The sequence below is a fragment of the Cervus elaphus genome, chromosome 28 (assembly GCF_910594005.1).
Source record: "Cervus elaphus chromosome 28, mCerEla1.1, whole genome shotgun sequence".
In the NCBI taxonomy this organism is placed as follows: Eukaryota; Metazoa; Chordata; class Mammalia; order Artiodactyla; family Cervidae; genus Cervus; species Cervus elaphus.
Window position 1 is genome coordinate 6,362,523 of NC_057842.1, and position 16,302 is coordinate 6,378,824.

At 36.7% G+C, this 16,302-nt stretch overlaps 1 protein-coding gene across 1 annotated transcript in view; it reads right to left on the bottom strand.

The window, feature by feature from the left end:
* The window catches only part of EYS (eyes shut homolog), a 237,920-nt gene that overhangs the window by 64,522 nt on the left and 157,096 nt on the right, over positions 1 to 16,302 (bottom strand). The window contains 1 exon segment of the mRNA XM_043889809.1: positions 4,969 to 5,162. Coding sequence (XP_043745744.1) covers positions 4,969 to 5,162 — 194 coding nt within the window.

The following is a 16,302-nucleotide window of genomic DNA, read 5'->3' on the forward strand; positions in this document are numbered from 1 at the left end:
TTACAAGGCATCAAGAGAAAAGGCTCAGCTTTGTCAACAATCTGTTAGATATCTGGGCCTAATCATATCAGAAGGGACTAGGGCCATAGGCCCTGAGAGAATTAAACCTATACTAAACCATCCCCTGCCTATGACTTTAAGACAGTTGAGAGGATTTTTGGGAATCACAGGCTACTGTCCTATTTGGATTCTGGGCTATGAGGAACTTGCCCAGCCTTTATATAAACTTATAGCTGAAACTCAGCAAGCCCAAACTGACAAACTGGTTTGGTCTCCAGATACTCAAAAGGCTTTTAAGGTTCTTCAGACTGCTCTCCTGCAAGCTCCAGCTTTGAGTTTGCCCACAGGGTCAGAATTTAACTTGTTTGTCACTGAAAGAAAAGATATGGCCTTGGGAGTTTTGACACAACCCCGAGGGCCTCACCAGCAACCTATTGTTTATCTAAGCAAATAATTATATGTAATTGCACGTGGGTGGCCCCACTGCCTAAGAGTAATTGGGGCCACGGCTTTATTAGCACCTGAAGCTTTAAAAATAATTAATGGACGAAACCTTACTGTACTGACTTCTCATGATGTGAGTGGAATCTTAAATTCTAAGGTTAATACTTGGATGACAGACAGTAGACTTCTTAAATATTAGTCATTGTTGTTAGAAGGGCCAGTACCTAAGCTTAAAGTTTGTGGAAATTTAAATCCTGCTACTTTCCTTCCTGAGAAGGAAAATGAAACACCTGATCACGATTGTTCCCAATTCCTAACTTTAAACTATGCAGCTCCGGAGGATCTAATGGATACCCCATTAGACAATCCTGACATGGAAATATTTACAGACGGCAGTTCTTTTGTTCGGGTTGGAAAGCGTAAAGCAGGTTATGCTGTGGTGACTGCTGAACAGGTTTTAGAAGCAAAATCTCTCCCCCAGGGAACCAGTGCCCAGTTAGCGGAGCTTGTGGCTCTGACCCGAGCTCTAGAGTTAAGCAAAGGGCAGCGAGTAAATATCTACACTGATTCTAAGTATGCTTATTTAACTTTACATGCTCATGTGGTGATCCTATTAAGCATTATCAGAGAGATCGAGAGACTTTTAACTACTATCTATTGTTCTAAAGAAGTAGCGGTTATGCATTGCAAAGGGCACAGCAGGGATGGGAGTAAAGTAGCCACCTTTAGCTGACTCTGAAGCCAAAAAAGCAGCACTTTATGAAACCCCCTCCCTACAGACACCTTTGATCTGGACAGGTCCTGTGGAACAGGAAAAAACGCAATATACTGAGGAAGAATTAGAAAGATATGAGAAAAGAGGAGCAAGGATTACTGATAAAGGATGGTTACAGTCCGAGGATGGACGATTAATAATTCCTGAAAATGCTCAGTGGAAAATTCTTAAGGGTTTACATCAGAGTTTTCATTTGGGTATAGAAACTACTTACCATATGGCTTCTCGTTTGTTTGAAGGTAAAAATGTAATGAAAACTTTAAAGAACGTAATCAAACGGTGTGAGGTTTGTCAGAAAAATAACCCAAAGACTGAAAAAACTAGCAAAATCTGGATTACAACGAAAGGGAAAGTATCCTGGAGAGGACTGGGGAATTGATTTTACTCATATGCCAAAAGCTAGTGGATATTCTTGCTTACAAGTTTGGGTGGATACTTTTACTGGATGGATTGAGGCTTTCCCCTGCCATAGTGAACAAGCTAAGGAGGTTGTAAAGATTTTAATCCATGAAATTATCCCCAGGTTTGGGCTGCCAGGGAGCCTTCAGAGTGACCATGGCTCCGCCTTTAAAGCTGCTGTAACTCACGGGGTGTCTAAAGCTCTAGGAATAGAGTATCACTTACACTGTTCCTGGAGACCCCAGTCTTCAGGAAAGGTTGAAAAAGCTAATGACATTATCAAAAGACATCTGCGCAAATTAACTCAAGAAACGCAGGATAACTGGATTAAAGTCCTACCCATAGCTTTAATAAGGGCTCGAACTGCCCCAAAAAAGGAGGGACTGTCCCCCTTTGAATGTATTTATGGAAGGCCTTTCTTACGCACAGACATTGTTATAGATACTGAAGCCTTGGACTTAACTAATTATGTAAATTAGCTCTCAGCTTTTCAACAGGCATTAACAGAACTCCGGGAGACGACTCCTGACCCAGCCTCTAAATCCAGCAAGCCTCTATTTGAGCCAGGAACTGAGGTCCTCATAAAAACATTGGGATCTGGGGGCCCATCCCTCGAGCCCCTCTGGGAAGGCCCTTACCAGGTCATTCTTTCTTCTCCCACAGCTGTCAAAGTCCCAGGAATTGATTCATGGGTACATCACACTCGAATTAAGAGGTGGCACCCTGACCAGAACTAAGTGATGTCATTTTATGTCTTTATTTTCTATGCTCTGACTTTGTACTTTTCAGATGGGCCTTATAATCTATGTGAGCCTACTTCTGCTGACTCCAAAGATCCTGAGTCTGCCGTTTGATCCTCAAGACAATGCCTTCCTGTTCTGGGCTCACTCCTGTGCTGCATTCCACAATCGATCTAACTGCTGGGTCTGCGGAGCACTTCCCTCTTCATCAGTGGAAGGCTTCCCGTGGTGGACATCTCCACTTCAAGGAAAAGACTTTCTCCAAGTCTGCGAATACCTTTGACAACAGTCACATGTGATGCCTCTTCTTCGTCTGATGACATCTAACAACCCTAGAATGGACTTTGTACCTTAACTATGGACATAACGTGACTTTAATTTTGATTATACACTGTCTCAGTTTAATGACTATTTTGCTGTGCATAAGACAAATAGGTCTAGATCTGATGGTTTTTTACCTGACGTTTATCAAATATGGGATGAGGTTATATGGCTAACTCCTGAAAAAGGACGTCTAATATCTACTGCCCCTATATGCTGGGAACAAACAGAGCCATCCCCCAAAGTTAGCCAACAACTTAATTACAATTATTGGAAACGATTGGGATTTTTGCCTCAGGAAATATGTAATGTAATCATTCCCGTGTTTTCCAACCCCAGTTCAGGATCTCCCTTTGTTTGGCCAGGCACTAATTGGGACTGGATATCCCAGTCACGCTGGCTTGCTCCAAATGGGACTTATTGGATATGTGGCTCTTACCTATGGGCTTGGCTTCCCCATGGCTGGATAGGCAGATGCACCCTGGGTCTAGCCTTTACTCATGGCTTTATATTTTCAGAGCTTCCAGAGAAGCCTGCTAATTTACCCCACCTTAAAACTCGGTGGGCAAGATCTGTATTTCACTGGTATGATTATTTGGCTGCACTGTTTGTCCCCTCTTTGGAGACTACAGATGTTATGCTATGAGTAGATGCTTTGACTAATTTTACTCAACAGACATTACAAGATTCTCAAAAAGCTATTTCAGCTCTTAATGCTGAACAAGCACAAATTAGGAAGGTGGTTTTACAAAACAGATTGGCTTTAGATATTCTGACAGCTGCCCAAGGAGGAACTTGTGCCATCATTCATACTCAATGCTGCACATATATACCTGATATGAGCACTAATGTTACTCATTTTACTAAACACATGAACAAGATGACTGGGGCCATGGATACTCCTGAAACCTCAATTGCCTCACTTTGGGAGACGTTAACTAGTTCCCCATGATGGAAAACTATCTTAATTACAATAACTCTGATTGTTTTGTTTTTGCTGTTTGCTCCCTGCATCTGTAACTGTGTAACTGGATTTGTTTCTAGTCGCATGAAAGCTTTTAAGTTACAAATAGTTGCTCAAACTCCTGCTATCACTGCAGCTTCTTCCGACTACTATTTGGGGTCCCTGGATCAGACATCCTCACTATGAGTATTAGGAGAATATGTTGCCTCACCAATTTAGGGACAACGCCCCTTGTCAGCTCGGAAGCAGTTATGGAATGAGAACGACGCCCCTTTTCCCTAGGCAACATAATTCTCCTAAAAGAAAAGGGGGCAATGAGAGGGTAACAGGTTGGAAGGCCAGGGGTCTCCAAACGGAGGAAATAGGCTGCAAGTGCCAGACATTTTTCTCTCTCTTAAACGCAAGAGGAAACAAACCAGTGATATATTTTTTTTCTTCTCTATACAAATTTAAAAGGAGGTTTCTCTTAAAATTCTGTGTTGCTATGACACCTGGTTTCACCTGAAGCTAACTATTCTCAAACCTTGAGTGAACCAATACATTTCTTTTTCTTATGGAAATGTTTGTCTTAAGCTATGTTAATGTACCCCAGACTCTGTCTTCAAGTTGGTTCTGCCAAATGGCCTAAACTACTTACTCAGATATTGTTCCCCTAATCTATGTAAACAAAACTATTTGTTTGGTAATCTGCCCTTCTATAAGATTCAAGTCAATCATTTTATGGCCAGGGATGAATTATCTGGTGCCATTCTAAATTCTAAGACATTCCTTTCTTTCCATTAACAGCCTGTGAGTGACTATATAACTTACAGCTAAAGACTAGGAGGGGGGTACTCTTTCTGCTCCCTTCTGATGCCTATCTCAGAAGCTTTCTCTATCTCCTTTATACTTTAATAAAACTTTATTACAGAAAAGCTCTGAGCGATCCAGCCTTGTCTTTGACCCCGGATTGAATTCATCTCCTTCAGAGGCCAAGAATCCCGGCATCTTATCAGGGATTCCAGATAATCCCAGCAACAACTTTTCACAAATAATGAAGAAAATATTTTTAAATAACTAAAAACGAAAACTTTATGAAAGCACAGTGTTTGTAAGGGAGGATTCTATCAGAATAATATAAAATGAAATTGACGTGTGTTTTTGAGATTGGGGTTTATATTTAAAATGAGAAAAATGAACATATCCAAGTTAAGTATATTTTCTGATGTTCCTGAGTTTAAAAATTATGATACATTAATTAGAATTTTATTTGTACTCTTCAAACAGTTTAGTAATGTTGAAATATATTTTAAAACCATTTTTTTGTGAGTTAGATTCATATTTACTTTTATAATATCAATGCATTGAGTATCATTCTGACATGGTTTTGTTGAACACTCATTGACATCAGTTCCACAGTTTTGACTGAGGAATCCTTTTGCACATTCCCAGATATATGCTGAGTTTCAATTTTGACTAATTGCTCCTTTCCAACAAAACTGAGAAACACAATATTTCAGTGACTTCTCACAGAATGGACCTTAAAAAATCACACATACATACAGAGATGAAGAAAATATGAACATAGACATGTGGCAAAACTTAACAAAGAAACTCTCTATAGTTCACAAAATCATATTTTTTTTTATTTGGTTTTATTAGTTGGAGGCTAATTACAATTTCGTAGTTGTTTTTGCCATACATTGACATGAATCAGCCACGGATTTACATGTGTTCCTCATCCTGATCCCCCCTCCCACAAAATCGTCTTAAGCAAATTTATCATGATACTATTTATGCCTCATAGAATTCAGGCATTGCAAATAGATGATCCAATAACTTTATCAAGTGTATACAGTTATTGAATCACCAGCAGGATCCTATTTTAGCTCATCTCCATTACCAAAACAGGGCTCTTTGTCTCCAACTCCAATTCCAGCCTCAGGAAACCATTAGCCTGTCTCTCCATATTCAATTTCTGCAACCAGAGAAATAGAATGCTACTATATATTGTCTTTTGTGATTGGTTTCTTTTGCTTAGAATACAGTTTTTAAAGGTTTTTCATGCATATATCAGCTCCAATATTTTTGCCACGTGATGCGAAGAGCCATTCATTAGAAAAGACCCTGATGCTGGGAAAGATTGAGGGCAAGAGAAGAAGGGGATGACGTATCACTGACTCAATGGACATGAGTTTGAGCAAACTGGGAGACAGTCAAGGGCAGGGAAGCCTGGTGTGCTGCAGTTCATGGAATCATAAAGAGAGTAGAGCACACCAGAGTGACTGAACAACAGCATCACTATTTTGTTACTCTTTCTTGTCAGAAAACAATTCAAAATATATTCAATATAATCTTTAGCTTATTCATTCAGAAATTGGCAAACATTTGGGTTGTTTCCACTTTTCAACATTTTTATTGAGATGTAACTGACATATAATATTATATTAGTCTCGGTTGTATAACAGCATAATTCAGTATATGTATATATTGTGAGAGCATCACCACTGTAAGTCTGGTTAACATTCATCACCACACACAGTCACTGCTATTTTTTTTTTTTTCTCTCTTGATGAGAACATTTAAGATCTATTCTCTTAGCAACTAACTTTTATGAGTTACTAATACACTCATGAGTATTTGGGTGGATATATATTTTAGTAGCTCTTGCATAAAATAGATATCTAGCAGTGAAATTGCTGAGGTGTATTGCAATTGTGGCTCAGCTGGTAAAGAATCCACCTGCAGTGTGAGAGACCTGGATTCAAGCCCTGGGTTGGGAAGATCCCCTGGAGAAGGGAAAGGCTACCCACTCCAGTATTCTGGCTTGGGGAATTCCATAGACTGTATAGTCCATGGGGTCACAAAGAGTCAGACACGACAGAGCTACTTTCACTTTCCTTGTAATTTTATATGTAACTTAAAAAAAAATTGTCAAATAGTTCTGCAAAGTAGATGTGCCATTTTACCTTAACACCAGCAAAGTACAGAATTCTTATTGCTTCACATTCTTGCCAACATTTAACATTTTCCATTTCCTTACACCTGTTCTAGTGGATGGAAATAGTATCTCAATTCAATGTGTACTGCCATGAGAATAAAGATTTTGAACATTTTCTCATGATTATTAGTCATTTGTATATATCTTATAATGACATTTCTCTTCATGTATGTAGAACTTTTAAATTGTCCTATGTATTTTCTTATTGAGTAGTGAGTGCTCTTTTAATGTTCTGAGTACAGTTCTGTTATTGTGTATGTGACTTTCAAATATGTTTTTCTTCTCTTGCATTTACTTTTCATGAAAGTGAAAGTGTTAATCTCTCATTCATGTCCCACACTTTGCAACCCCATGGACTGTAGACTGCCTGGATCTTCACTGAATAGGATTTTCCAGGCAAGAATATTAGAGTGGGTTGCCATTCCCTTCTCCAGTGGATCTTCCCTACCCAGGGATCCAGCGATGGTATCCCTCATCACAGGCAGATTCTTTGTCTGAGCCATAGACCCATGTGCCAAGGCTCTAGGTGCGTCCATGCAGACCCCACAGACTTTTCATATTCTCAGTTAACAACTTTTGGATATGAAAAATTTTGTCTTAATTAAATCTAAATTATCATTATTTTTTCATTTTATTAAGTTCAACTTGCAACTTTTATTTTATATATCATGATTTTGTTCTTGTATCTAAACACTTTGTCTAACCAATAGTGTAAAGATTTTTTTCTTAGGATTTATCACAATTTTTTATCATTTTAGTGAATAATTTAGAGCTAAATTCCATTTGAATCAATTTTTTTGCATTAAGTTGATATAAGGACATAAGTTGTATATATGAAAAATGTGTTATGTAATATATATCTATAGATATGATGCTTTACATGTTTGTATATAACAGTCCTGAGAATTTTTTTTTTTTTAAAGACTGTTCTTTCTTTTTGTATTTAATTGCTTTTTTCACTAATGTGAAAAATCAATTGATCATAAACATGAGTTGACTTCTGTCAATATGGAGTTCTCATTCTCTCTCACAAGCCTATGTAAATTTTTGTAGTCAGCAACTTTGTCTCTTCTTTTTTTTTTTTTTTTCAATCCTGTATAAAATTTTGTATAAGCTAGTCAATTTCTTCAGAAAATCTTGCTAAACTATTGATAGGGATGGCAGTGAATCAATATGCTAAACTGGGAATAATTACCATCTCATCAATATGAAATTCCAATCAATGAATGCACAATATCTCTTCATTTGTTTAGATATTATTTCTTTTCTTTTTCAATGTTATATCATTTGCAGTTAAATTCTTGCATTTATTTAGTTAAATTTATATGCAATCATTTTATCATGTTAATACTATTAGAAAATATAATAATTTTTTAATTTTTATTTTTGAAATTTTGTTGGTGGTATATCAAAATACAATTAACATTTATATTTTGTCTTGTATCCTTAAAACTTTATAGACATAGTCACTAGTCTGGCAGTTCTTTTCTGCATTTCTTAAGGATTTCTATATATAAGATTATGACATCTGTTAATAAAGGTAGTTGTAATTTTCCCTTTTCAATCTGTAGGATTTTTATATCTTTTTTCTCCCTATCCAAGCCTGGAACATCCTGTTCAACCTTGACAAGATAGTGAAAGTGGCTATCACTGTCTTGTTCTTGTTCTTCAGGGAAAATCTGCCAGTATCACTTCATTAGGGTGATGCTAACTAGACAATGTTTTCAGATGTTTTTCATCAGATTGAGAGAATTTTGTTCTCTTTCTAAGCTATTTTAGAGTTTTTATAATGAATGTGTGTTGGATTTTATTGACGGTTTTTGCCCTGGTTTTGTGTGGTTTTGTTCTTCATTCTAGTAATGTGGTGCATTACATTTTCACTAGTTTTTAGACGTTAAATCAGTTTTGCATTCTTAAAAAATTTCACTTTATAATTTTTCCACTTTGTAACAAAAGCATGCTTTTTATTTTGTGCTCATATTTTGTTGAGGATTTTCAGTGTATATTCAATAATGATTTTTTGTATTGTGTTTTTGCCTGCCATTTGTATAAGGATAATATTGCCTCATAACATGTGTTCAAAAGTTTCCCTTTCTCTTCTACTTTTTGTACATTTTGCAAGGATTATGATTAACTACTTGGCAAATTGGCATCAATTTTCTATTACCTCTTGGGACAATTTTAGTAATTTGCATCTTTCCAAATTTGCCCATTTAATTTAAATAGTCTAATTTCTTGGCCTAATGGTGTTGATAGTATTTCCTTATAATACTTTTAATTTTGAATAATAATTATTTATGTCTCCACATTAAATTCTGATTTTGTTAATATTTGTCTTACCTTGTTTATTTCTTGGTCAGTCCAGCTGAAACCACATCAGTTTTGTTTTTCTCAAAAAAAAAATTTTTTTATCATATTTTTCTTATGTTTTAATGATTTTTGCATTCATCTTATTGTTTCATTATTTTGTGTGTTTTAGGTTCAGTTGATCTTCTTTTTCTAGTTATTTAAGGTAGAAACTTGTAATATTGATTTAAGATTTTTTTTTTCCTTTTTAACGTAGGGATTTAGAATGATAGATGTCCTTGCAAGCATTATTTTAGCTGCATTTTGTAAATTTTCATGTGCTGTGTATATGTTTATTCAATTTTAGTTTCTTCTTGACTCAGGCTATTTTAGAAATATGTTTTATTTCCAAATATTTGGAGTTTTCTCATAATTTTTTTTTTGACAGTCAATTTCTCTTTTAATTTGATTAGGATTGGAGGGTGTATATCATATGATTTTTTCATTCAGATTTATTGTTACTGGTTTTGTATCCACAATAATTTATATTGTGTATTGTCCACAATCATGTTTATATTGTATAATGTCTATCAACAGCAGAATTGTGTCTGCACACTCGGCACTGGATGCAACATGAGTGAGCACTCCTTAAAGCCTGTGCCTTACGAAAGGCACCTGCCTTCCTCTAGTCCCAACCCTAAGATCATGCAAAAAGAACAAATAATGTAACCATGATAAGGCTCAAGTCTGGCAGTTTGACTGTAAATTTCATGAAACTGGATAAACTAACACCTGTTTCATTGCAAAGTTGAGAGACCTTTCTTGGATTCCTTTGGCATATTGTTACTAGGCACTTCCTAGTGGCAATAAAAGGTACTTGCAGTACTGGCCTGACATTCCTTGCCATAACTGTTTAATCTTTTATTTTAAAAGCAAAAGTTATTCTTTTATTCCCTGTTGGGTAATGAATGGGTCTTTGGACAATTCATACTTGCTGGGAAGAGGTGAATGGAGAAACATTTGAATTCCTATTAAGAATGGCATAACTGGTCTCCAGAAGTTTTCAAGTGAAATTTAAAAAATTTAAAAACTTCAAGTTCTTAACTTTGTCAACCAGACAATTTGTAACCCAAGGCCAACAAGTATATAACATGTTCATTGAAAAAAATCTTTGTATAAAATCTGTTATGTGAACAAGAGTATCAAGAAACAGCTACAAAGAGTTGTTATTTAGCAACAGTATACAACCAAAAGAAAAAAAAAAAAAACAACCAAAGCAAAAACTCACTTAGAAAATATGATATCAATTAATTGATAATTGATTTGAAGCTTGAGTTCTGTGTTCAATTCTGAAATATAAAGCTATAAAGGCAGCATAAAATGCTGAATGGCCACACTATTGACATTATTATAATAAAATAAATCAATTTCTAATTTCAGGGCACTAGTAATTTTGATTGCAAGAACAAGAATGAATATAAATTCCTCAGCATTGTAATGTATAGACATATTATCCTATTAATAATTATAAGGAATGACAGATGATAATATTTAAGACATCAATTTTAATTAATAACATGGTAAGATTGTGTTTGAGTGATACTACCTCATATGTGTGTATTTTAGAAAATCTTTAAGACAAACTTGGAATTTACAAAAGGTCATTATTATCCAGTTTTATAATTGAATTTTAACTTAAAAAAGAAAAACATTTTACTAGATGTTAAGCAACTTACAACATGTCACACAGTTGCTTAGTTAATGGTGGATAAGTAATATAAATGCATGCATTCTCCCTAACCCTATTATACTTAACTGCGATATATGCCTACTAGATTAGTTCTGTAAATACAGATAGCAGGGCATGAAGTCACAGATCCAAAAGGAGCCAGAAGTGTTGAGGAGGGAGTCAACCAGCTTGTCAGCTGAAATCTCACTAAAGACAGTCACGATTTGGGGGACAATATGGTGCAGACAGTAAGTTCAACTATTATTCCAATGGTTTCCTGTAATTTGAAGCCATCTTCACATGCCATATGTGTTCTAGCCAATGAGATTCCAGTAGAGATTCTATGCATTAAGTTCAGGTCAAAGCTTTTCTATCTCTCACCTTTCTTTCATGGACCACTTGGAAGCTATGTGTGCCAGTTGGTGGACCTAAAATGCTTCAGGAGATTGAATCCCTGAGTCTCTACTCGGAAAGATTTACCAAGAGATGGGAATATCAGACCATCTTACCTGCCTCTTAAGAAACCTGTATGTAGGTCAGGAAGCAACAGTTAGAACTGGACATGGAACAGACTGGTTCCAAACAGGAAAATGAGTATTTTAAGGCTGTATATTGTCTCCCTGCTTATTTAACTTATATGCAAAGTACATCATGAGAAATGTTGGGCTGGAGGAAGCACAAGCTGGAATCAAGATTGCCAGAAGAAATATCAATAACCTCAGATATGCAGATGACAGCACACTTATGGAAGAAAGTGAAGAGTTAAAGGGCCTCTTGATGAAAGTGAAAGAGGAGAATGAAAAAGTTGACTTAAAGTTCAACATTCAGAAAACTAAGATCATGGCATCTGGTTCCCATCACTTCATGGGAAATAGATGGGGAAACAGTGGAAAGAGTGGCGTACTTTATTTATTTATTTATCTGGCTCCAAAATCACTGCAGATGGTGACTGTAGCCATGAAATTAAAAGATGCTTACTCCTTGGAAGGAAAGTTATGACCAACCTAGACAGCATATTAAAAATCAGAGACATTGCTTTGCCAACATAGGTCCATATAGTGAAGGCTATGGTTTTTCCAGTAGTCATGTATGGATGTGAGAGTTGGACTATATAGAAAGCTGAGAGCCAAAGAATTGATGCTCTTGAAATGTGGTGTTGGAGAAGACTCCTGAGAGTCCCTTGGACTGCAAGGAGACCCAACCAGTTCATGCTAAAGGAGATCAGTCCTGAATGTTCATTGGAGGGACTGATGCTGAAACTGAAACTCCAACAGTTTGGCTACCTGATGTGAAGAACTGACTCATTGGAAAAGACCCTGATACTGGGAAGGATTGAAGACAGGAGGAGAAGGGAACGACAGAGGATGAGATGGTTGGATGGCATCACCGACTCAATGAACATGAGTTTGGGTAAATTCTGGGAGTTGGTGATGGACAGGAAGGCCTGGCATGCTGCAGTCCATGGGGTTGCAAAGGGTCAGACACAACTGAGTGACTGAACTGAACAGAACTGAACCCTGCAGAGGTATCAGACAATGTCCAAAGACTTTTGCGTGAGGACCACATTGTTAAGGTGTATTTGTTGAAAGACATAACCCATTCTAAGATTACAATTATAGAATATTTTATCAAAATTGAGGTTTTTCCATAGCAGGAATTTAAAACTTGTGGTATTGGCTTACTGAGTGGTGAGCAGTGAGGAAATGTGAGAGAATGAAAAGATTAGGATACACGTTATCAAGTATTACCCAAAGTACCTTGAGAGGACTTGAAATACATACTTATTCAACTGCTATAGCAGAACAGGTTGGAAAACATAGCGTTAGTAGAATGTTTCAGTTACTATTACTGCTTTTGGTAAGATAGTAAATACACAAAGATATATACTATAGATTGTCTGCACATAAATAAAATAATAGATATACTGAAAACATTGGGGCCACTATTAAGAAGAAAAATAAACTATGACTATTTGGGGGCATGTATTGCTAAAGCTTAGAATAGTTGGGTTCTCTTTCTGTTTATTCAATTCACTGAAGTGTTTTCATGAGTTTCCATGTGAAAATAACCCCTTTATATCAAAATATATAAATATTTATATCAAATATAATATCAAAAAAATAATATCAAAAATATTATATCAAATATAATATCAAAAAAATATCAAAATATATAACAGGCATTAAAAAAGCCTGTTCAATGTAAAAAGCATTACTGGAGGGTAGATGCAAAATCAGGTGATGTATATTTTCATTTTCGACTGATTAAAATACACATATAACCATGCACATATAACACACATAACCCAAATAATTTAAACTAGGATATTAAGCAGAAATCCTATTAAACTAATCTAAAGTATATTTTATTTAATGCCAATGATAAGGGGTTTCTAAGAACAAACTAGTTTCTGCTATTCTAATATGGTGCATACATCCAAAAAATCACAGTGCATTGAAGATAATTTTATACTGCAGTGCTTTATTATTATTTCAGTAAGTTTTTTTGGTCAATCCTCTAATGAAGTGCCAAAAACTTCTAAAACAATTCTGTAGAAAAGAAAGCACGGCATTTGGTTGAATATTTCATTCACATGAATTCATTTTAATCTACTTTCATGTAAGAATAAAGTTATCCTACTCTAAGGATAGGCAACACAAAGACATCACCAAATAGGAGAATAATTTCCCTTTCATTCTTATGGGAAGAAAAAGAAATGATTGCTAGGAGCTCTGCTTAAGAACAAGAAAAGTGAAATAAACAATAAACAAGAGAACTGAAGAAAGACAGCTAACTTGGTGACTAATGTTTGATTACAGCTTTAAAACTTTGTCACAGTGAAGTATTGCTTCAAAATAAGAAAGAATATTTGAGACAAGCATTTAATATTCATCCATGTTAAAAGTCATTGTATGGAAAGATGATATTTAAGTGTTTCAGGTAAATGGTAAATATATTTAAATTATTCACTTTATATGTGTTTTTAAAATAACATTTAAATACTCTTTTTCTCATGTTATTAATTCAGTTTCAACCATGTATGGCATGACATTTTAAGAGCTATTGACTTTGTTAAATTCCTGAAATGTGGCTCTCATTACACTGAACTTCTCCTCAAATCCCCACAAAGGATTGAACCCACAACAATGAGTTGAATCCTTAATATTTTTCCTTTATAACAAGTGTCTGTATTCTTTGCTCTAAACATCCAGAAAGCAATTATTTTAGACTTGCAGGGCTATGGAATCTCTTGAACCACACAGTACTACTGTTTCATGGAAAAAGCTGTTGAACTATAAGTAAATGCATGAGAATGGTTGTGTTCTTTGCTTGAATTTCTTTGATAAAAGCAGACAGCTTTCTAAATACACTTTATTAGTTATTATTATACAAATCCTGTCATTATGCTCATTTATTATAGACTAAATGTTTATGCTCCCAACAGTCAAATTTATATACTGATATGTGAAGTCGTGGGGCTTAGAAAGCACCACTATGAACAAAGCTAGTGCAGGTGATGGAATTCCAGTTGAGCTATTTCAAATCCTGAAAGATGATGCTGGGAAACTGCTGCACTCAATATGCCAGCAAATTTGGAAAACTCAGCAGTGGCCACAGGACTGGGAAAGGTCAGTTTTCATTCCAATCCCAAAGAAAGGTAATGCCAAAAATTGCCCAAACTACCACATAATTGCACTCATCTCACATGCTAGTAAAGAAATGCTCAACATTCTCCAAGCCAGGAATCAGCAATACGTGAGCCATGAACTTCCAGGTGTTCAAGCTCGTTTTAGAAAAAGGAGAGGAACCAGAGGTCAAAGTTCCAACATCCACTGGATCATTGAAAAAGCAAGAGAGTTCCAGAAAAGCATCTATTTCTGCTTTATTGACTATGCCAAAGCCTTGGAATCTGTGGATCACAGTAACCTGTGGAAAATTCTGAAAGAGATGGGCATACCAGACCACCTGACCTGCCTCTTGAGAAACCCATATGCAGGTCAGGAAGCAACAGTTAGAACTGGACATGGAACAATAGACTGGTTCCAAATAGGAAAAGGAGTGCTTCAAGGCTGTATATTGTCACCCTGCTTATTTAACTTATATGCAGAGTACATCATGAGAAATGCTGGGCTGGAAGAAGCACAAGCTGGAATCAAGATTGCAGGGAGAAATATCAATAACCTCAGATATGCAGATGACACCACCCTTATGGCAGAAAGTGAAGAGGAACTAAAACGCCTCTTGATGAAAGTCAAAGAGGAGACTGAAAAAGTTGACTTAAAGCTCAACATTCAGAAAACTAAGTTCATGGCATCTGGTTCCCATCACTTCATGGGAAATAGATGGGGAAACAGTGGAAGCAGTGTCAGACTTTATTTTGGGGGGCTCCAAAATCACAGCAGATGGTGATTGCAGCCATGAAATTAAAAGATGCTTACTCCTTGGAAGGGAAGTTATGACCAACCTAGACAGCATATTAAAAAGCAGAGACATTACTTTGCCAACAAAGGTCCATCTAGTCAAGGCTATGATTTTCCAGCAGTCATGTATGGATGTGAGAGTTGGACTGTAAAGAAAGTTGAGTGCCAAAAAATTGATGCTTTTGAACTGTGGTGTTGGAGAAGACTCTTGAGAGTCCCTTGGACTGCAAGGAGATCCAACCAGTCCATCCTAAAGGAGATCAGTCCTGGGTGTTCATTGAAATAACTGATGCTGAAGCTGAAACTCCAATACTTTGGCCACCTCATGCGAAGAGTTGACTCACTGGAAAAGACCCTGATGCTGGGAGGGATTGGGGGCTGGAGGAGAAGGGGATGACAGAGGATGAGATGCCTGGATGGCATCAACGACTCAATGGACATGAGTTTGAGTAAACTCTGGGAGTTGGTGATGGACAGGGAGGCCTGGCATGCTGCGATTCATAGGGTCGAAAATAGTCAGGCATGACTGAGCGACTGAACTCAACTGAACTGAATCCTATCCTACTTGCTTCCCAGGTGGTACAGTGATAAAGAATCCATCTGCCAATGCACGACACTCAGGAGATATGAATTTGATCCCAGGGTAGGGAAGATGCCCTAGAGAAAGAAATGTCAACCCATGGACAGAGGAGCCTGCTTGGTCTAGTCCATATAGGATTACAAAGAGTCAGACAGAACTGAGCATACACACACAATCCTACCCTAATATGATGCTATTAGGAGGTAGGGCCTTGGGACGTAATTTGGATTAGATGTGCTCTTGAGAATGGAGCCCTCACGAGTAGGGTTAGTGATTTATAAAATTCCTGAGAGCATTTTCTTCCTCTCTCTGCTGCCCACCATGTGAGGATATCAAGAAAATTTGGTATTCTGCAAACTGGAAGAGGACCTTCATGAGAACCCGACCATGTCCATACACTGATCTTGGACTTTCAGTCTCCAGAACTGTGAGAAATAAGTTTCTGTCGTTTTTAACTACTCAGTCTATGATATTTTTGTTAGAGCAGCCTGAACTGACTGAGGCATCCATTATTGGTGAGGTAACTGAGGCACAGGGAGGGCAGTTCAATGCATACATCTATTGCTGTGTCATTCATCAGAAAGTGAGCAGTGTCTGCAAGAAGCATAAAGTGCAAGACTGAATTAGAGAAGAACACAAAGATACAAGAGTCATGCCGAGATC